This window comes from Podarcis tiliguerta, assembly GCF_965153285.1.
Source record: "Podarcis tiliguerta genome assembly, chromosome: 13".
NCBI lineage: Eukaryota > Metazoa > Chordata > Lepidosauria > Squamata > Lacertidae > Podarcis > Podarcis tiliguerta.
The window spans coordinates 20363466-20384947 of NC_139546.1; the positions used below are offsets into that span (position 1 = coordinate 20363466).

At 47.3% G+C, this 21482-nt stretch overlaps 1 protein-coding gene across 2 annotated transcripts; it reads right to left on the reverse strand.

Moving 5' to 3' along the window:
- Positions 1 to 291: 291 nt before the first annotated feature.
- ABI3 (ABI family member 3) lies at positions 292 to 20639 on the reverse strand. 2 transcript variants are annotated; one of them, XM_083408430.1, is made up of 8 exons: positions 20402 to 20639; positions 16115 to 16282; positions 10676 to 10852; positions 5031 to 5116; positions 4108 to 4197; positions 2536 to 2708; positions 1675 to 1803; positions 292 to 491 (listed from the first exon to the last, which is right to left on the reverse strand). In XM_083408430.1, exons 1-8 carry the CDS (start codon positions 20516 to 20518, stop codon positions 328 to 330), a joined length of 1104 nt encoding a protein of 367 aa, XP_083264556.1. In that variant the 5' UTR covers positions 20519 to 20639; the 3' UTR covers positions 292 to 327. The 2 variants fall into 2 exon arrangements, with proteins under 2 accessions (XP_083264556.1, XP_083264557.1); XM_083408431.1 differs by lacking the exon at positions 10676 to 10852.
- Positions 20640 to 21482: the final 843 nt, after the last annotated feature.

Below are 21482 nucleotides of genomic sequence, written 5' to 3' on the forward strand. Positions count from 1 at the left end.
ACAGACTTTGTAGAGGAGGAGAAGAGAGAGGAACCACAGCAGATATTTAACCCTACATCTCTGCATTCCAATCAATTGAGGTGATGGGGATGCTCTGATATTCTTAAATGCCCCCCTCCTAGATATTACTTCAGCCTGGCTAGCACAAAGTGGGGTGGGAGGGAAATATGGCTGTTAATATGCCAACACACCAACTTCCACCCAAGTTTCCTTCTACGAGGCCAAGAACAGAGTAGTCCATCTTCTGTACACAGTTCACCAGATCTCACATTGTAAGTATCTGCATTAAAAAAAAAAAAAAAATCTCCAGCATCCGTTCTGCTTCCTTCATGGCAAAGGCTCCACATAGTTCCCTGGGAACAATCCCTTTGCTTCACTTGTCACCCCCTCACACCAGCCATCTGAGTATCTTCGTGTCACGTAAATAAGAGTCCCCTCTGCGAACGAGAGTTCTTGTTCCTGCTGCTGAGTATAAGGGTAGAGGGTCACCACTGAAGGCAAAGGGGAAGAGAAGGGGGAAAGGAGGTCAGCAATGAAAAGCAAAAAAAGAGAGAAGTCCTGAAATGCATTTACGGAAGGAAGGGAACCTGGGAGTGGCAATTTGGGGATCATCCGGTCAATAGGATACATGTCACCCATGGCATGCACTGAATGGCATAAACAGGAGAAGCTTAGTGCTGTTGAGCATGGTGGGAGGAAAGTAGAAGGCCAGTCCACTGGGAAGTTCTGCCATGGCCCTGTGCAAATTAACAGGAGCTCCACAAGAAAACTAATCAGATAGATGGATAGGTATTTCTCAATGGGGCTCATGCACAAGAGCTTCCCAGCGGACCAGTTAGTACAATCGTACCTTGGAAGTCAAATGGAATCCATTCCGGAAGTCTAGCTTTACTGGCCAAGGGAGCCAACGTTTGTCCGTTTACCTTCCTGCTGAAGCGGTACCTATTTATCTACTTGCACTGGCCATGCTTTCGAACTGCTAGGTTGGCAGGAGCTGGCACAGAGCAACGGGAGCTCACCCTGTCACAGGGATTCGAACCACCCACCTTCCGATCGGCAAGCCCTAGGCTCAGTGGCTTAGACCACAGCGCCACCCGTGTCCCCTATTTAGAAGGCCCCAATACAGGGCTTTCTAAATGGAAATGCAGGTTGAATAGGCAAAGAGGAGAAATCCACTGCAGTGGTAAGCAAAGAAGCACAGCATTTGTGCAGAGCAGAGAAAATGCAGGTAAATAAAGAATCCTGCAGAATTGCATAGTCCTCATTGCAGAACAGGGCTGGGCGATATATCGAAACAAAAACCGGTCCATATAAGGATATCAGTTTCATAGTTTTTGACCTGGCAATATATTGCGAATCATGATGTCTGTGCTATGCAAAAAGAATCACTGCAGGAAAAACCATGATGCCAGCCAATGCCTCTACACAGTTCCATCCTTTTTTCAGACATTGTGATATATCGGTATATCACAATGTTTAGCTGGTGATAATGTGGAAAACCAGATATTGCCCAGCCCTACTGCTGACTAGATCAAAAGCCAGTCAAACACCTGTGTGCACAGCAGATGGTTTCAGGTGGTTTGGACCCCCAAGCAGATTAGTACTCATTGTCAGAATGCAAACCAAATGCTCTGGTAGCTGACTCCAGGAGTTTTCTTGTCTTTAGCAAGGTACCTTTTTCCAGATAGGTGTCGGGGGCCCATGGCAATTTCTCTGGGGGTGGCGGAGGGGGAAGGAGCGGAGGCACCAGCTGCTCCAAATTAGAGGCGTCCAGCGGTGGAGGGGTCATTGGAAAATCAAGGTCTGCAAGGAAACACACACACACACTACTGACTCTTTCACAAAGAAAATGCGTTCCTGTGCACTTGGCCTTCCATGCCTGCTTGCCATAATGAGGAGAGAAGTGCATTGAAACAGCATCACGCTCACTCAGAGAAATATGCTTAGTGAAGTGAAGTGCAGGTGAGTTCCCATGGGGTAAGACATAGCGATAACGGCAAGAACCTTTTATTGAACTACATAACTGGGAAACAGGGGCAAAGCAACTGCTTATATACATTCCTGAAAGCCTGGGCCACTCCCACTCCCAACGCGATTGGCTGTCTAAACTTCCAAGCTGCGAATCACGACTCAAGAGTTCAAGGGCCAATGGCAGAGCCCCAAATCCTGAAATGTTCTTTGATTGGACATCATGTATCGTATCGGGAGCTCAGAATCCTTAGTCCAGGCTCAAGCTCAGGCAAACACAGACCACTGAACACATAACACTTAGCATCTCAGGTCACACCGTGACCAACTAAAGGACTCTGGGAAGCAGAACAGGGATGCAATCGGACTCCCCTATTCATTTCCCCCGGCATCTACTGCCTCTGCCTGAACTCAGGGTGTCCTTGAAAGTGTACTCAGGTAAGTGGGCTCTGAAGCCAATTCCACAGTCCTGCACTTGTGGGGTACATAAAGCCAGGCATGCAATTACCTCAGCTAATTATGAGTTCAGTTTTGTTCTGGCTTTGAAAAAGGAGGAGGTAGCCTTACCTGGAGTGACATCGCTGACTGCAAAAGGTGGTGGCGGTGGCAATAGATCTTCTGGAAGAGGAGGAGGAAGAACATCACTTGCATCTACCGGTGGAGGAAAAGGCGAGAGCGCAGGCGGTGGAGGTGGTTCAGTAGATGCGATCATACCAGTCTTCTCCATAGCTTCTGTGGGGCTGCAGTGACATTCAAAGGAGGAAGATTTAGGTAAATGCAAGGTACACTGCCCCTGGGCAGGGATGGGGAACCTGTTGGCGTTGTGGATGTTGTCGGACTACAGCTCCCATCATCACTGATCATTGCCCATGCTGGCTGGAGCTGATGGGAGTTGTAGTCCAACAACATCTGGAAGCCCCAGGTCCTTTCCTAGTGGAGGGTCGGCACAGAAGAAGCCTGAGCTGATGACACAAGAAGGAAAGACCATTTCTTGACGCTAGAGAGGGGAGGCTGAGCTAGATGCTTTAACCCTGCTGGGCTCAGGTGGATTTTTACTTTTGTTGCTGCACTGTAGATGTTGCAATGGGGGGTGTTTCAAAATGGCACCCCCATCCCAGCAGTCTCAGATGGTTCAGCTGCAGGCTTCCGTTGCCTTATGTTGTGGAGCAGGATTAAAAGCATCATTTAGTGGAGCCCAAACAAAGCTAAGATGCAAGTCATTTCACCATCTGTTGTCTGGAGCCGTGGCTGAGCGGTAGAGCATCGTGCTTTGCACACCAAAGGTCCCTGGTTCAATCCCCAGGCAGGACTCCCGGTTTAAAAACCTAGAAAGCTGCAACCAGCCAGTGTAGATAAATACTAAGCTCGGTGGAGCAGTGATGCAGCTAGGTATAAGACAGCTTGCTTGCCTTGGAAGGAAACGAGCTGGCGAGAAGCCCAAATCTGCAGCTGCCGTCCCCTGAGCAGAGAGGAGCAGGTTGGAATAGGAGCTAGGTTCCAAGTTCCCAGCTCTGAACTTCATAGAACCTGTAGAGATGGAAGGGGCACCCAGGGTCATCTAGTCCAACCCCCTGAAATGCAGGAATCCTGCCCACATCCATCCCTGTGTGGGCTCAAACCACCAACCTTCTAGTTCACAGCCACACACTGACCAGGGTTAGAATGCTGACTTGGGCATCACCCAAAAAAAGAGAGAGCATAACATTTGCTAATTTATATGCTTTTAGAGAAACAGTTTGTTTAAAATACAGTGGTACCTCGGGTTAAGTACTTAATTCCTTCTGGAGGTCCGTTCTTAACCTGAAACTGTTCTTAACCTGAAGCACCACTTTAGCTAATGGGGTCTCCCGCTGCTGCCGCACCCCTGGAGTCCGATTTCTGTTCTTATCCTGAAGCAAAGTTCTTAACCTATTTCTGGGTTTATTTCTGGGTTAGCGGAGTGTGTAACCTGAAGCGTCTGTAAACTGAAGCGTATGTAACCCGAGGTACCACTGTAGAAAGGCAACAGATCTCGCCAAAGACCCCTTGGAACTGGAACTTATCTTCATTATCCATAGAAAAGTAGCCCCCAGTTTTCTCCCTGAGTTTGGCTTTGCCACCCACCCCGTGTCTCCATGCTGGGAATCCCACAAACGGTACCTCAGTGATGACAAAGATGAAGCAGATGAGGAGGGTTTGCCCTCTGGGACAACTGGTGGCCGTATTGGCTCTGGAATCCGTTGACTTCTCCTAAAAAAACCCAAAAAAGTTTGAGTTGAATGTTTATCTTGATCTTCCTCTCTTATCTACTTTGCTTTTGCTTATGAAGCATGTTGTCCAATCAGTGGACCTCCTTCTCTGCCAGCAGACAGGTTAGGATTGCAGACAAAACCTGGCACAGGCTTCCTCACCCTCCGCCCTCCAGATGTTTTGAGACTACAGTTCCCATTATCCCTGACCACTGGTCCTGCTAGTTAGGGATCATGGGAGTTGTAGGCCAAAAAGATCTAGAGGGCTGAGGTCGAGGAAACCTGCTTCAGATGTTTTGGACTACAAGTCCCATCAGCCCCAGCCGACTGATTGGGGCTGATGGGAGTTGTAGTCCAAAACAGCTGGACTGCAAAACACCTAATGGAAAGAGTTTCGGTCCCAGTTGTGTTGGGAAGGGGAGGAAGGCAATAGCGAAGATGTTATGTACTAAGCTTGGATCCTAGAACAATAGGCAAGTAGGATCCTAGAATGCAACAACTTATTGGCTTGCAGGAAAAGACCAATCAGGCTCCAGGAGGAAGTTAATCAGCCTATTAGGCTGGTAGGATCGTAGAATGCAACAACTGATTGGCCTGCAGGAAAAGACCAATCAGGCTCCAGGAGGGAAACAGAATCAGCCAATCAGACGGGACTCATTGTGTGTAAATAATGCCTGGGGGGGCAATTCAATCACTGTTTTACAAGCTGCAACAAAGAGCATGAAATCACTACAGGACTCTGAGCATATTTCAGAAGGGCAATATTTGAGAAGAAATCTTGGCTGCGCTAGAAGGCTAACTAGAACTTCATGCCTCTACTTGCTGCAATCTCACCTAAGGCTCCCAGATGACTGCCCTGATGATGATGCATTTCCTCGCCGGCAGAGAGTCCCTGTTTTGGCCAACTGTGTGCCATGATCCTAAGAGAGAGAGATCAGAAGGGAAAGAGGTGTGTGAAAGAGAGAAATCCCATACTAGTATTCTTCAAGGCAGTGCTGCTTTTTCATTTTGTCAGTCACCTTCTCCTCTGGCCACTGACTTCGCCGGTAGCTGCAGCTTCTGAAGCACTTACAAGGACAGTCCCACATAACAGTACTGTAGTCAAGGCCGCTTTAGGTTACCAATGCATGCAAAGGCATAACAATTTGGCAGCTGATGCTTAAGCGCTGCTGCAACGTTCTAATCAACAGAGCTAAAGATTTACGTCCGTTCTAAAAGCGTCTCTCCACTGATTTCGAAAAGTGCTCTCGCTGTAGCAAAAGTTCCTCAGGTGTGGAAGCAGCCTCAGTTCACTGCCTGTGTATGAATTTGCTCTGTTGATGTTGAATAGGAAGTTGAATTATACTTAGTCAAACCGTTGATCCATCTAGCTCAGTAAAGGACCCCTGGACAGTTGAGTCCAGTCAAAGGCAACTATAGGGTTGCGGCGCTCATCTCGCTTTCAGGCTGAGGGAGCCGGTGTTTGTCCACAGACAGCTTTCCGGGTCATGTGGCCAGCAGGACTAAGCTGCTTCTGGCGCAACGAAACACCATGATGGAAACCAGAGTGCACGGAAACGCTGTTTACCTTCCCGCCACAGCCGGACCTATTTATCTACTTGTGCTGGTTATAAATCTAACGCTAGTTATAAATCATGGCTAGAAACTATCCCAAGCCACAACGCTAGTGGGGTTTCGAGAGGCGCTGTAAAAACTGAGAGATATTGTCAAAAAGAAATAGAAGGGAGAGGGAAGACAAATGGCAATATGTGTAAAGGGAATGTGTAATTAAGAGATAAACATGGATGATTGCCAGAGAAGCTGAAGGAAGTCCAAAAGAGATGTTTTGTTATAATTTGGTTAAAAATGTATAAATATATTGGAAAATTAATAAAAACTTATTTTTGTTTAAAAAAAGAAACTATCCCAAGCCATTGTCTCGCTTCACATCTTGCTGCCCGCAATAAAGGTAAAGGAAAATGACACGTGGACAGTTAAGTCCACTCAAAGACGACTATGGGGTGTAGCTCTCATCTCGCTTTCAGGCCGAGGGAGCCAGCATTTGTCCACAGACAGCTTTCCGGGTCATGTGGCCAGCATGGCTAAACCGCTTCTGGCGCAACGGGACACTGTGACAGAAACCAGAGTGCATGGAAACACCATTTACCGTCCCGCCGCAGTGGTACCTATTTATCTACTTGCACTGGCATGCTTTCGAACTGCTAGGTTGGCAGAAGCTGGGACTGAGCAACGGGAGCTCACTCCTTCGCAGGGATTAGAACCGCTGACCTTCTGATCGGCAGCCCAAGAGGCTTAGAACACAGTGCCACCTGCTCCTCAGTATTGTGCACCAACTGCCAGCAGTCGCTTTCCAGGTTGTCGGACAGGGATGCTCCCACCCATAACTGGGGAAGCTGGGGATTGAACCCGATACCTTCTACCTTGGAAGCAGAGGCTCTCCCCCTGAGCTACAGCCCTTGCTTGCCCCATCCTCTAACCGAAGCTCACGCTCCAGGCCTACTTACGCCTCCCGCTGTCATCTGACATGTGAAATAAAAATGTTAAGGTCTTATATTTTAATAAATGTTCCTAAAATGTACCAACCAAGCACATACATAGATATGTGGACCACATGTCTGGAGCAGCACAGGAAGACCGCCCTGGAACCATTTTGACTCCCAAGCTGACCAAATGTTTTCCCTGCAAGGAGGGAGGGGGTGAGGGAACCTTCCCATTGTCTCAGGAATTGGGTAATCACCATCTCAAAGAAATGGCCAGACTACCAGGAAAGGCAATCAGATAAGGCATTATCAGATAACCTGGCAGACAGGAAAAACAACAACATTCAAATTTCTGTTGTAGACCACCTTTTCTGTGATGTATGTATGATGTATGGAAGGGTGGTCTTGAGCTCCAGTGCAGGGAATTTAAAGTGTCTATATAAGGGCAGGCACACCTGGGTTCTGGGTCCTCCTCCTTTTCTGCGTGTGAGGGGAGTACCCTGTTGCAACAGTTCAATAAAGATCAGGCTTACTAGCTGCTTTGCTTCTCAATATTCTCTGGTTGGCCTCTGCTATTTTCTCCTACCGATGGAGAACCTACAATGGACTCTATAAGGGCTCTTGTGTCCCCCATAAGGGAATAAGGGCAGGTTTTGTTTATTACGCATGTTTCTGCCGGGTTTCTGCACCTGTTTTTAGAGGGGGGGGGGGACTTTTCCTTTCCAGTCTTCCGGACTTAGCATCAAAAGGCCAAGCTTGAAAGCCTCCCTTCCACAGGAGCGCACCTTTTCGTGAAACTGGGTCATGCGTCTTGGGGGCCCCTCAGTCCCTGAGCCAAATCTGCGTGCCAACAAAGGGCAGCAGTCAAAGTGGCGCAAGGCCCCTGCTGTGGCAGCAGCCCCAGCTGCAGAGAGAACGCCGCTGGGGAAGCAGACGCCAGTGTGGGAACCGAGAGCCCGGGAAATCTTTGCCTCATCAGTTTCAGGCCCTTGTGGTTGAGATGGGTCTCGATGGCTGGCCGCAGCTGACAGCCCAATTCTCCTTTTTCTCTTCACGAGAGAGCGCCCAGCGGGGAAGGAAGAGAGAAGCGCTTAAATTTAACTCGCAGGCGTCCTTATGTAGCTGCGACTTCTCCGTTTGCTGCAGGCTGAATTCAGAATGGTATTATTGCTCCGGGGTGGTGTGGAGAGAAGTGTTTGAGGCACGTGAAAGTGTGTGGGTGCTTTCTCATCCCCTTTCTTAAATTAAAGAAAGGTCCTTTATTTGGCAATACGGCATTTGGGTCATATCCCCAAACCATACGGTTAAAGCAGTAGCGTACCACTTGAAACCGTCATGGCTTCCCCCAAAGGATTCTGGGAAAGACGGTTCATTAAGGGTGCTGGGGGGTTTTAGGAGACCCTCCACAGTTCCCAGCATTCTGTTTAGGGAAACTTTTAACGTTTGACGCACTATTGTATTTTAATATTTTGTTGGAAGCCACCCAGAGTGGCTGGGAAAACCCAGCCAGATAGACAGGGTATTATTATTATTATTATTATTATTATTATTATTATTATTATGAAGCCATAGCTCTTCAAGCAGGATAAGAGTACTTTGAATATGTGCTGTGGATGTGACCTGTATTCCTCTATAAAAAAAGGGACCCCTTCCTTAAAATAAATAGCAAATGGAAACTCCATTCTAAGACTCGGTTTCTCCTCCTTCAGAAGCTGCCATCTGCATATATATTTTTTCTTTTAAAAAAAATTAATATTTTATTTTGAGCTTAAAAGTCACATTTTGTCACTCAGCAGTTATATCCAATTCTACCACATTTTTCAATATTTTCTCAGCCATCGTGAGGGTTAGAAACTTGTGTTCAGGAAGTCGACGTCATGCAGAACTCACATGAGCCGTGAGTACAGTTACATTAATTAAGTCACACTGAAAGTGATACTAGTTACTTGCGACTATTCTATCTGCCATTAATTTCGTTATAACCTTTTGGGATTAAATTTCTTTAGATTTGGGATGTTGCTTTTTTTGTTTTGTTTTTTGACTACTAAAGATATTGCTGTCTGAGTGCTAATCTTTTTTTTTTTTTTTTAAAGGAAGAAAGCAATCGCTCGGTGGTTCATCAAAAGACGTACATTTTCCACAGAGGAAGTGCTTGGAGACTCGCTGTCTGTTGCTGAGTTTCGGTCTCTAGATAAGTCATCAAATCTTCTGGGTTAGGCCACATCACCTTCTCATTTTGAGTCCGAAGCAAACCACGCACTGTGCAGCAACTATTACCACAGCCAGACTTATGAATAAAACTAATGATACATTAATTTGTTTGTTTGCTTCCTTCTGCCATTGATGCTGCTCAGTAATTCTAGTGGCGATGTGATCTCCCAGAATGCCCATCTCCAAGTATCAGCAGTTGTCCTGGCTCTATGAGAAGTCCAGAGAACGACAGCATTCCCCCCCCCTTTTAGTTTTAGGTTTTTTTTGCATCAACAGGAGTGATGGCGCATATATTTTTTCCACATTTTGCCTCAGGATATACCAGCTGACTTATATGGCTGGTATGCGGACACGAGTAGCACTGTGGTCTAAACCACTGAGCCTCTTGGGCTTGCCGATCGGAAGGTCAGCAGTTCGAATCCCCGCGACAGGGTGAGCTCCTATTTCTCTGTCCCAGCTCCTGCCAACCTAGCAGTTTGAAAGCACACCAGTACAACTAAATAAATAGGCACCGCTACGGCGGGAAGGTAAACGGCATTTCCGTGCGCTCTGGTTTCCATCACAGTGTTCTGTTGTGCCAGAAGCGGCTTAGTCCTGCTGGCCACATGGCCCAGAAAGCTGTCTGTGGACAAGCGCCGGCTCCCTCGGCCTGAAAGCGAGACGAGCGCAACAACCCCATAGTCGCCTTTGACTGGACTTAACCGTTCAGGGATCCTTTCCTTTTACCTTTATGGCAGGCAGCAAGATGTGAAGCAAGACAATGGCTTAGGATAGTTTCTATCCACAATTTAGAACCAGCGCTAGATTTCGGTAGTTCATTATTTTAATTCTCAAGGTGTTTAGATACTCTGGTGTTTAGTTATTCTAAATACACACACACACGGTGTTAAAGCCAGTGTGGTGTGGTAGCTTGTGTGTTGGTCTGGGACCTGGGAAACCCAGGGTCCAATTCCCACTGACTGGGAGAGCCAGTCACTGCCTCTCAGGCTAGCCCACCTCACAGGGTTGTTGTGAGAATAAAATGATGAGCGGGTGGAACCACATACACCACCTTGAGCTCCCTGGAATAAAGGCAGGATAGAAGTGTAATAACAATACATCAACAACTGTCTTTATCAGATGTATGATCTGAAGTATGCAAAAGGATTTGGTTGTTTGTTGAATTTATATCCTGCCCTTCCTCTCAAAGGAGCCATTTATATTCTCTCTGTCAAGATAGGATCTAGCCTGCCAGTGCTCCTATGATGACAGGCAGAAATTCAGTAGGTGTGGCTCTCCCCCCCCCCCCCCCACATTCCATAGCAGTACAAAATCCATAGCAGCACCATTTCCCCAGAAGATTCAATAGCATGTGCTCCTTTTCGTCTCTGGATAAGGACCCTTTGGGTGGCGCTGTGGGTTAAACCACAGAGCCTAGGACTTGCCGATCAGAAGGTCGGTGGTTCGAATCTCTGCGATGGGGTGAGCTCTCGTTGCTCGGTCCCTGCTCCTGCCAACCCAGTAGTTTGAAAGCACGTCAAAGTACAAGTAGATAAATAGGTACCGCTCCAGAAGGTAAACTGTGTTTCCATGCACTGCTCTGGTTCGCCAGAAGCGGCTTAGTCATGCTGGCCACATGACCCGGAAGCTGTACGCCGGCTCCCTCGGCCAATAAAGCGAGATGAGCGCCACAACCCCAGAGTCATCCATGACTGGAACTAATGGTTAGGGGTCCCTTTACCTTATGGCTTGTCAGCATGGAAGATGACTACAGCTAGGGGAGCAAAGGAGGCCATGCCCAGATCTCACCTTTATCCCGTGCCCAATATCGTCCAAACTGTTGAAGTTCAGCGGTTTCCTGTAATACGCCTCCAGGGGCTCCACGTGGCTTGGGGGGATGATTTTCTGTTGGTGCGGAAATCTCTTGCAAACAGAAAGGGCCCCGATCTCTCGGCGGGACACTTTCTCCATGTGCATCTCCACCACCTGAGGCAGAAAGACACGGTGAGGGAAGGCGGCCATAGCTGGGTCAGGAACCATTTGCAGGAGCTGTTTTAATTGTATTTCTAGTCAACACACAAACTGGCAGCACCCTTCCTTTTTGCGGGGGACAGGTGGCAAAGCTCACTCCCCAGGGAAGCCGTTTTTGGTTCCTCCTCTCCCACAACTGACTCCTCATTGGCCCTCCCTGCTGGTCACGGTATCCTGTATATTTGTGGTGTACACAGTTCTGTCTGATCCCTGCCCTTCAATATCTGTCGCCTGAGGCAGCCGCCTCACTCTGTCTAATAGTACAGCCGGCTTCAGTCATCTGGGTTTTCTACCCTCAAGCACCAAAATATGGGCTTGGAGTGTGGAGTTTGCAGGTATATTCCCCAACATGTCACTGAGGCAGAAGTAATGCATTGTGGTGGATTTATAATAATAATAATAAATAATAAATAATAAATAATTTTATTTTTACCCCGCCCTCCCCAGCCAAGACCGGGCTCAGGGCGGCTAACAACCAATAATAAAAACAAGTTGATTAAAATACAATTTAAAAACAAGATTAAAATACAACATTAAAACATTAAGATGCAGCCTCTTCACAGGAGGAGAAAGGAAAAAGAAAGAGGGGATCGAACTGATTCCAAGCCATTTATAGTGACCATCCACACTTCATTCTGCTTTATTAGCTGTTCTATGAAGGTTTGCAAACGTTATTGCATTATGGCCGTCTGGAGGGACACTCTCGGGCTACAATGCAACAACAACAACAACAAAAACCCTGAATATTTGTGATATAATAAATTGCAGGATTACCGCAGGAAGCCAGAGGGCATGAACCAAATGGATACAAAGCAGTATATCCACCACCCAAAACCTTTGCAGGTTTAGGCCATATTGAAAGCAGGATCGCATATGACCACCCCAATGGCTTCAGAAGCACAAATCTTCACGAATGCATAAGAAAAAGGACATTTGGAGACTGTTTGCTGGTAATGCCGCACTGGAAGTACAGCACTGAATTCCGTGCATGATGGTCCCAAGAAGATATGGGGAAAGATTCAGAAGAGGAAGCCAAAGCCATAATGAGGGGAACACTGAACGAAGGACTTGTCCTGGCCAGAGCTTTGTAAATACTGTGGTTGCATGACTGCACAGCTGTGTACATGGCCATATACTTAAAGCAAGGGAGGAGACTGAGAGGGGGATGTGACAGCCATCTTCAAATATCTCAAGGGCTCTCACACAGAAGATGGAGCAAGCTTGTTTTCTCCTGCTCCGGAGGGTAGGATTCAAGTTTGCAATAAATTATTATTCAGTTATTATTATTTGTTATTTAGTTTGCATACTGCCATATACCCGAAGGTCTCAGGGCGGTTAACAGATTCTGACTAAACATCAGCCTTACACAATTCCCAAGATTCTTAGGGGGTAGTTGCGGCACTGTGGATTAAACTACAGAGCCTAGGGCTTGCCAATCAGAAGGTCAGCAGTTCGAATCCCCGCGACAGGGTGAGCTCCCGTTGCTCAGTCCCTGTTCCTCCCAACCTAGCAGTTCGAAAGCACGTCAAAGTGCAAGTAGATAAATAGGTACCACTCTGGCAGGAAGGTAAATGGCGTTTCCGTGCGCTGCTCTGGTTCGCCAGAAGCGGCTTAGTCATGCTGGCCACATGACCCGGAAGCTGTACACCAGCTCCCTCGGCCAATAAAGCGAGATGAGCGCCACAACCCCAGAGTCGTCCATGACTGGACCTAATGGTCAGGGGTCCCTTTACCTTTACCTTACTCCCCCCCCCAAGAATGCTGGGAACTGTAGTTTACCCCAAACTACAGTTCCCAAGATTCTTAGGGGTAGTCGTGCACTTTAAATGTATGGGGTGTATGTCTGCAGCATACCACCAGGGCTGCTGGTGGTAGGGAGGTACCCCCACCTCAATGGCACATTTATTCATTCCTAAAGAGTGGCAAATAAATTCAGTTTGCATCTCCCAGCCCTTGGTCAGGTTCAGTTGGAAGTTCATTCCCATTGAGTTTGATTAGAGTTGTTAGCTTGCGACTACGGGTGCGAGCTGTAAACGAGGGCGCTTCCACTTCAAACTGGACCTCGGACGTAAACTCATAAACTCTCTTGCTGCCTTGGCCTCCGCTCTTCCCCAAACAGTGTATGGCACTTGGCAAAGTGAAGATGGACAGCGTGGCCTTGCTGTGAAGAAATGCACCAGGCAAGGCAAGCAGATGGAGTTGTTGTTTAACAGGCAATTCCCAAGGTGTTTGCATCAAAATATACTGTGCGAGGGGAAGCCGCAATAAAACCACACAGCAGTTATAAGTGGGCACAGCATTGCATTCCTTCCTAAAAGCCCCTTTTGCAGAATGGCTGTGTCTCTGTGCTTGATTTCCAGCGACATTTCAGGGGACTTAAGGTGAGGCTTCAAACTAGTTCAGGGGCTGAGCCTTGGTTCAGATTAACCTTTTGCCCTAGTGAAGCAGGACATCCGATCTAAAGCAAGGGTGGCTGTTGCCCGTTAATCTCTTCTTGGCATAAAGCGATGAGGAAAGACTCGGTAACCTCTTACAACAACATCCAGAGAGCTAGCCATGAGTCTGTTGAAGAAGACAACAGCAGACAGACAGGGCTCTTGCAAAAAACCTGTTTATCGAGCACCTGTCCTTATTTGCAGGGAAATCTGACGACATTGGCTATTTGATGAGCCTTCATTCCGATTTGTTTGCGGGAAGTTTGGATGATCATGAAGTCAAAGTGAGGGCTGTACCAAACTTTCCACTGCATTTCACCATCCCTATCCTTATTGCCGGGATGCGGGTGGCGCTGTGGGTTAAACCACAGAGCCTAGGACTTGCCGATCAGAAGGTCGGTGGTTCAAATCCCCATAATGGGGTGAGCTCCTGTTGTTCTGTCCCTGCTCCTGCCAACCTAGCAGTTTGAAAGCACATCAAAGTGCAAGTAGATAAACAGGTACCGCTCCGACGGGAAGGTAAACGGCATTTCCGTGCGCTGCTCTGGTTAGTCTCTGCCAGAAGCAGCTTAGTCATGCTGGCCACATGACCCGGAAACTGTACGCCGACTCCCTCGGCCAATAAAGCAAGATGAGCGCTGCAACCCCAGAGTCGGTCAAGACTGGACCTAATGATCAGGGGTCCCTTTACCTTTCCTTATTACCAGAAATCAGATATTTGGGGAAAGCAGGTTTGTTGCGGTCAATTGCACAACATGCAATTTGTTGGAATGTGATTGAATCCCATCTGAAAACAGCAACAAGCTGGAAGCACCCAGAGGCCTTTAAGGCAGGTGAGGGGCAGGATGCAGATTGGAATCTACTGGTAGATCTCTGGATTATCTTTGGTAGATCGGCAAGGGTTTCTGACTCCCAGTTATTCAACAAGAAGGTTACTTTCCCCACCTTAATTAGGCAACTGAAATGAAGAAAGCTATCTAGCAGTAGACTTTTGTATGAAAGGCTTGTGGGCCCAGTTGAGTTCGGGTCTCCTAGCCTCACACAGTTCCAAGACATCTTGGACACTGGAAGCTGCCAAAAATTGACTCACTGACTCATCAGTCCCGGACAGGGTTTTCTCCCATCCGTGCCAAGAATTGAACCCCAGACCTTCCTCATAACAAGCAGATGATCTACCACTGAGCTACAGCCCTTCCCTCATTATATCTGCTTTCAGCGCCGGCCCACTCATGAGGCAAGGTGAAGCAAGTGCCTCAGGTGACAGGATCCACAGGGAACAATTCCACTGAAGAAGATACCGGTAATCATGGTTACCCAGACCTAGTTGCTGGTAGCAAAGGACCCCCCACCCTATAATGGTTCAAGCTTCAGGAACCCAAAATGTAGGTCCACCACTGGTCTAAGTCATCTCCTGATGTTCCTCTGTCAACGATGAGATTTGAACCAAGGTTAACCAGCTCACAGCTCACTCTCTTATTCTCTGTGCTATGCCAGCGCACTCTGCCTCTCAAAAAGCTCACCCTCCCTTTCCTTGCATTGTTACACGGTATTTGGGGAGCCTATGCCCCTCTTGTTCATCAGCACATAATGGTGCATATGCTCAGAAGAAGCTCCCCCTCTGGACAAGAGAGACCTGCAGGCACAGAGGTGGTAAATGCACAATTTTGGCAAAGTGTGTTCTAGGATCTAGCAGCAGGAAGTGCTGATTATTAAGCAGAAGGCAAACCATTATTCCTTACCATTCCCCTCCACACCTCCCTCTTGTGCTGAGCTAAAAGTGGACTTCATCAAAGTGTTTGGAGATACCAAACCAGTGACACAACAGAGGTGATTAATCCATTCCACGGATGTTTCCTGATCCATTTTTATTCCCTGGGAAACAGGAAAGCCGTCAAGCAACAGGAAGAGGAATCCGATGTCCAGGAACACTGTGTATATTCCAGTATGAAGGGAAAGCACGGGGGGGGGGGATCTCTTTCGGCTGGTTTGTAGTCAGGGCTCAGGGGACAAGGCGGGTCTGTCTGCTTTGGAGCTTTTAAACAGTGACACCGCAAAGAAACACACCCAAAAGGCTGGGAAGCACAGAGCAACTCTGCATGGTCAAGGGGCTGCAGCAACTCCCCTGTGGAGACAGGTTACAAAAGATTCCCACATTGCAGAGGGTTGGACTGGATGACCCTCGTGGTCGCTTCCAGTTCTTCAGTTCTATGGTGGAAAGAATTTGTTTCGAATGTGCTTTAGTGGAGCAGCGTGTGCAGTGGCGTAGCGTGGGGGGTGCAGGGGGGGCCGGCCGCACCGGCTGCAACATCTGGGGGGGGCGCGCTCGCACTCGCAGCTCTCTGCCCCTACCCGGCTCACTCACTCTCTCTCACTGCAGTTCTGGCTGTGCGAATCCGATCCGAGCCGCCGGGTCGCCGCCCACTGTGGAGGGGAGGGTGCCAGGCGTGCGGTGCGGTGCGGAGAGAGAGCGAGGGACTATCTGGGGGAGGGACAGTGCAGTGGGGGGGTGCAAATTACTTGCCTTGCCCCGGGTTAGGGGGCGCAAATTACTTGCCTTGCCCCGGGTGCTGACAACCCACGCTACGCCACTGAGCGTGTGTATGGTCCCCCAAATAAAACTGATTTAAACAAAAAATGCATCTCATCCCCTAGGAAGCAGTTTAAGCAGCCAAAACAAAGCAGCCAGGGTCCCAATCCCAAACACAGAGGGCTACCAACTAGAAAAGCAGGTTCTGGGGCAAATAAAGCCCTCCCGCCGCACCTCTTCATGTTGTCTTCTCACCTGCGCAATGGAGCAGACTTTGGCTTCTACCTGCCGGACTTCAGCCAGCTGCAAGTCCATCGTTTTGAGGATGTCGCCCGCCAGGTTGCTGATTTGGTAAGCCACGCTGGCTAATGACTGGGTTGCAAAAGCCATGGTTTCCTCGAGGGCTTTCCGCTTGTCCTTTGCCTAAGAGGTTTATGAAAACGGAGGGACAAGAAGTGAGAACTCTGCCATAAATCAGAACAACTCAATCGTGTTTTTTTATATTTTTTGTTCTGTGTATACTGCAATGTTCTTTTGTTGCTATGGCCGTTGGCTGACGCAAATAAAGTTTCATTCATTCAACATTCAACTGAATCATGGTATAAGTGGCTACGATAGCTCTACCTGCTACACCCAGTATCGCATCCTGCACAGTCACAGCCACACTACCCATGTACATAAAGTGCATTTAAAGCTCTTCCAAAGAATCCTGAGAACGGTCGTTTGTTAAGGGCGCTGGGAACTGTAGCTCTGGGAGACGTAAACTGCAGTTCCCAGCAGCGTGGAAGTGCTGTTGTATATCTACGAACACAGGAAGCTGCCAAGACAGAGTCTCCTGGTCCATCGAGCTCATAGCTCAGTTGGTTAGAGCGTGGTGCTGATGACGCCAAGGTTGCAGGTTCGATCCCCGTATGGGACAGCGGCATATTCCTGCATTGCAGGGGGTTGGACTAGATGACCCTCAGGGTCTCTTCTAAGTCTATGATTCTATTACTATAATATGGACTTCATATACTGAACTGACAGCAGCTTCTCCAGGGTTTCAGCCAAGGTTATTTCCCACCCCTGCCAGATGCCAGGAACTGAAGCTGGGAAGAAAGAAGAAGAGTTCAGGGATGTTTATAAGTCCTTGCTTCTCAGTTTGATCCTTTTACGTGGCTTTGTACGTTTTGTGACATTTTATGCATTGCAACTTGCTGTTATTTATTATTATTATTATAGTTTAGTACATGAGTAGGCAAACTAAGGCCCGGGGGCTGGATCCGGCCCAATCAACTCCTAAATCCTGCCCACGAATGGTTCAGGAATCAGCGTGTTTTTACATTAGAATGTGTCCTTTTATTTAAAATGCATCTCTGGGTTACTTGTGGGGCATAGGAATTCGTTCATTTCCTCCTCCCCCCCCCAAAAAAAATATAGTCCAGCCCTCCACAAGGTCTGAGGGACAGTGGACCGGCCCCCAGCTGAAAAGGTTTGCTGACCCCTGGTTTAGTAATTCTTTATTGCAATTGATAAGTGTAAACTGTTTAAATTATTATTTGCTGATATTTAATTTTACTGTTACTATTTATATTCTAAAGGATTATTGACTATTGCTTTATTTGATACGTTGTTTATTTTAAAGTTATTGTGACTTTTTTGTATCGGATCATATTACTACGCATGTCATCTTTGCTGTCTGTTTTGTTGTTTCTTCAGCTTGCAAACTGCCTTGTGCAAGGTTGCCGTATTCTGAAAAGCAAAAAAGAAGACGCTTTTCAAAGCAAATACCGTATTGGCCCGAATATAAGCCGCACCTGTATATAAGCCGCACTTTAAAAATTCATGGGGGGGGGGGGGAGAGACAATACCTGAATATAAGGTGCTCCCTTAAAATTCCGCAGGCACTCACACCCGTTCCGTTTTATCGTATGTCTGTTTCAGCAGCGATATCACAAAAGCCGAATTTAAGCCACACTTTAACTTTTCACAGTAAAAATTTGGGGGAGGGGGGAGTGAGGCTTTGTATTCAGGCCAATACGGTAAATACAATTTGTCCCCAATTTCACCCCTGAAAAGGAGGATGTGTCCTGGAAAAAGAGGACACATGGCAACCCCTTGTGTTTAGCAATATAGAAAGGCGATATGCAAATCGAAAGTGAACTGAAAGTGAAAATGAGCTGCAAGGAACCCCCACCCCAGTAATAAGAATAATATGGACCTATTTTCAATGCCATCACATTACTGCTTTCTGTACGGACAGTGGTCTGAATGTCATGGGGGAACGAGTCCAAGTGAGTAGGCCTTGCTGTTTAAGAAGCTGTCTGGATATAATAATCTTCTGGTCAGAGCCGGATTTAGGTTTGATGAGGCCCTAAGCTACTGAAGGTAATGGGGCCCTTTATATGTCCAGCAGTCCTTTGTCAACAACAAATTGTCGCTGTTTTTTGTGTTGAACATATGCTATGTGGTAATTTATGGACCTTATAGGTATCTGAAGCCATTTGCACATAACAAAATATGTATTTTATCAAAGTAATTGTTGAACTGAAATACAATTAAGAAGACGTATATTAATAATGAAATACAATGTTTTAGGGGTTGTTTTTAAAAGTCTGGAACGGATTAATCCATTTTGCATTAGTTTCAATGGGAAGGCGTGCCTTGGTTTTGGAACGCTTTGGTTTTGGAACGGACTTCTGGAACGGATTAAGCTTGAGAACCAAGGTACCACTGTATATAGAAATGAACAAACCAGTGATATTTTAGGGAGCAGGCTAGCAGGCGGGGCCCATTACTTACATCACAGGAGCCTACACAACACAAAAAAATTGTGGCTGTATGTAGGTTTTATTTGTTTTTTATCTTAAATTTTGGAAATGTACATTCAGGTTTGTTTTTTCCTTTAAATTTTTTTGGGGGGCCCAAGAGAATAGGGCCCTAAGCTATAGCTTGTGTAGCTTATACGTAAATCCGGCACTGCTTCCGGCTAACTCCAGCGAGGCTAGGTCAACATTCATTGCCTCCAAAGACAGAGCAGGATGCTGGCATCTCTGCGTAAACTCAAGAGTTCTCTGAGCTGAATGGTCTCTCTCAGGGATAAGGCGCTCCTACCTCACAGAAGGTAGACAGCATTTAAGATGTCTCTTAAAAAGCAGAGACATCACCTTGCCAACAAAAGTCTGTATAGTAAAAGCTATGGTTTTCCTGGTAGTGATGTATGGAAGTGAGAGCTGGACCATCAAGAAGGCTGATCGCCAAAGAATTGATGCTTTTGAATTCTGGTGCTGGAGGAGACTCTTGAGAGTCCCATGGACTGCAAGAAGATCAAACCTCTCCATTCTGAAGGAAATCAGCCCTGAGTGCTCACTGGAAGGACAGATCCTGAATCTGAGGCTCCAATACTTTGGCCACCTCATGAGAAGAGAAGACTCCCTGGACAAGACCCTGATGTTGGGAAAGATGGAGGGCACAAGGAGAAGGGGAGGACAGAGGACGAGATGGTTGGATAGTGTTCTCAAAGCTACCAGCATGAGTTTGACCAAACTGCGGGAGGCAGTGGAAGGCAGGAGTGCCTGGCGTGCTCTGGTCCACGGGGTCACGAAGAGTCAGACACGACTAAACAACAACAACAACCTCGCAGGATCTTCACAGAGACTTCTGAGAGGGCAGGGCAGTGTGAGAGAACCCCAATTCTTCCAGCAGCCAGCCCCCCACCCAAAGAATGCTCCTCAACGTCCATCCTCTGCAACATTGCCAGGAGCTCCAGTGACCACACTGTGCGTGGCTCTTAACACTGCAGTGCCAGCGTGCCGGGCAACTCCTGAAACTTTGCTGCCCTGGGCAGCTTGCCAATAATAGTAATAAAAATAAAAATAAAAATAAATTTATACCCCGCCCTTCCCGGTTCAAAAACCGGGCTCTGGGCGGCTAACAACAAATTTAAAACACTTAATTATAAAAGCAGCATAAAATACAGTATAAAAACATGAATAACAGTAAAATTCAAAAATCAATTTAGGGGAAATAAGCATTAGATAATCCCCAGGGCTAGCTGGCTGAATTGGTCCTACTTGGGCCAGCGAGGAGGCCAGGGGAGAATTAGCTGTGGGGTCCCAGAGTGGGTGATCTTCATAAAAGGGGAGGGGGAGGGAAGGGAAGGGAAGGGAAATAAAAGATCAGGCTGAATTCTAATGAAAGGCCAGGAGGAATAGCTCTGTCTTACAGGCTTGACGGAAGGAGGTTAAATCCTGAAGGGCCCTAGTCTCATGGGACGGAGCATTCCACCAGGTCGGAGCCATCACTGAAAAGGCCCTGGTGGAGGATAGTCTGACTTCCTTAGGGCCCGGGACCTCTAAACTAAGATTATTCATGGACCTTAAGGTCCTCTGTGGGGCATACCAGGAGAGGTGGTCCCGTAGATACGAGGTCCCTAAGCCACAAAGGGCTTTAAAGGTCAAAACCAGCACCTTGAACCTGACCCTATACTCCACCGGGAGCTAGTGCCAAGTCTTTCCTGCCTGGCAGGGCCGGCCCCTGAAGCAATGCCCTCTTGCCACTCACCTCCTCATAGTTGCTCTCGCAGTAATCTGCCACTTTGAGAAGGTTGCTGTAGTTGTCCTTCAGGGTTCCCCTGGCGCTGGGGATGGCATTGTGCATCAGCTGCTGCAACTCAGACATATCGCGGCTCCCCACTTCCTTCTCTGAGCGCACGGTCTCAGCTGCAGACAGGTTTTGAACCTCGCAGCTGGGCTGGTGGACTCTTTTTGTACTTGAGTTGCCTCCTGTGGGCAGAGCTGATCCCTCCCCCTCAGCCTTCTGGCCCAGATGTCGTCTTGCTGACACCCTGAAATTTATTGCTGCCCTCGCCCAGAAAGCATGCGTGCGGATTCCTGTACGACACCCTCTCTGGCCTCCGCCTCTGTAAGCGCAGACACCTCCATTCCGAGCAGGAGTCTTGAAAAACCGCTCGCATGCCCAGAACAAGGGTCATGAGAATTAACAGAGGAAATCTGGGGAGTAGCAGAGGCGGAGGACCTGTGAAGAGAGGAAACCATTATTTTTAGAACCATTTTGCCTGGCTGATTGCAGAGTGTTGGCTTTTATTACTAATCAAGCTGTGGTGAAATGCCCTGGAATCTAATGAGGGTGGAATTTAACAACAACAACAACAACCTTGGTATCTTGGTTCTCAAAATTAATCCGTTCCAGAAGTCCGTTCCAAAACCAAAGCGTTTCAAAACCAAGGCGCTTTCCCATAGAAAGTAATGCAAAACGGATTAATCGGTTTCACACTTTTAAAAACAGCAATTTAGCATGAACTTTACTATCTAACGAGACCATTAATCCATAAAATGAAAGCAATACTATAAAATAAATAAGACAGTATTGTAGATGATAATTTTTATTTTATTTTTTAATTCTTACCTGCACTGATGATAGTCATTGTTTGGATGGGGGGCTTTTATCCATTTCCACAGTCACATAATCAATCAATCAATCAGTAGCTGAACTGGGTTCCACACAGTCACAAAAACAAATTAACTGAAAAAGCCTCAAAAACAAAAACACAAAATAAATAGCAAAAACAAAAGCGCCCAAGTTAATCAGTTCCGGAAGTCCGTTTGACTTCAGAAATGTTCGA

Excerpts from the sequence above, each read along its gene's own strand:
- ABI3 (XM_083408430.1), bottom strand. The coding sequence starts at position 20,518 with ATGTCTGAGTTGCAGCAGCTGATGCACAATGCCATCCCCAGCGCCAGG. Across the intron at positions 4,198-5,030 it reads CAGTCATCTGGGAGCCTTAG|GAGAAGTCAACGGATTCCAG; the intron begins GTGAGATTGCAG and ends GGGTTTTTTTAG. Across the intron at positions 1,804-2,535 it reads AGTCAGCGATGTCACTCCAG|ACCTTGATTTTCCAATGACC; the intron begins GTAAGGCTACCT and ends GTTTCCTTGCAG.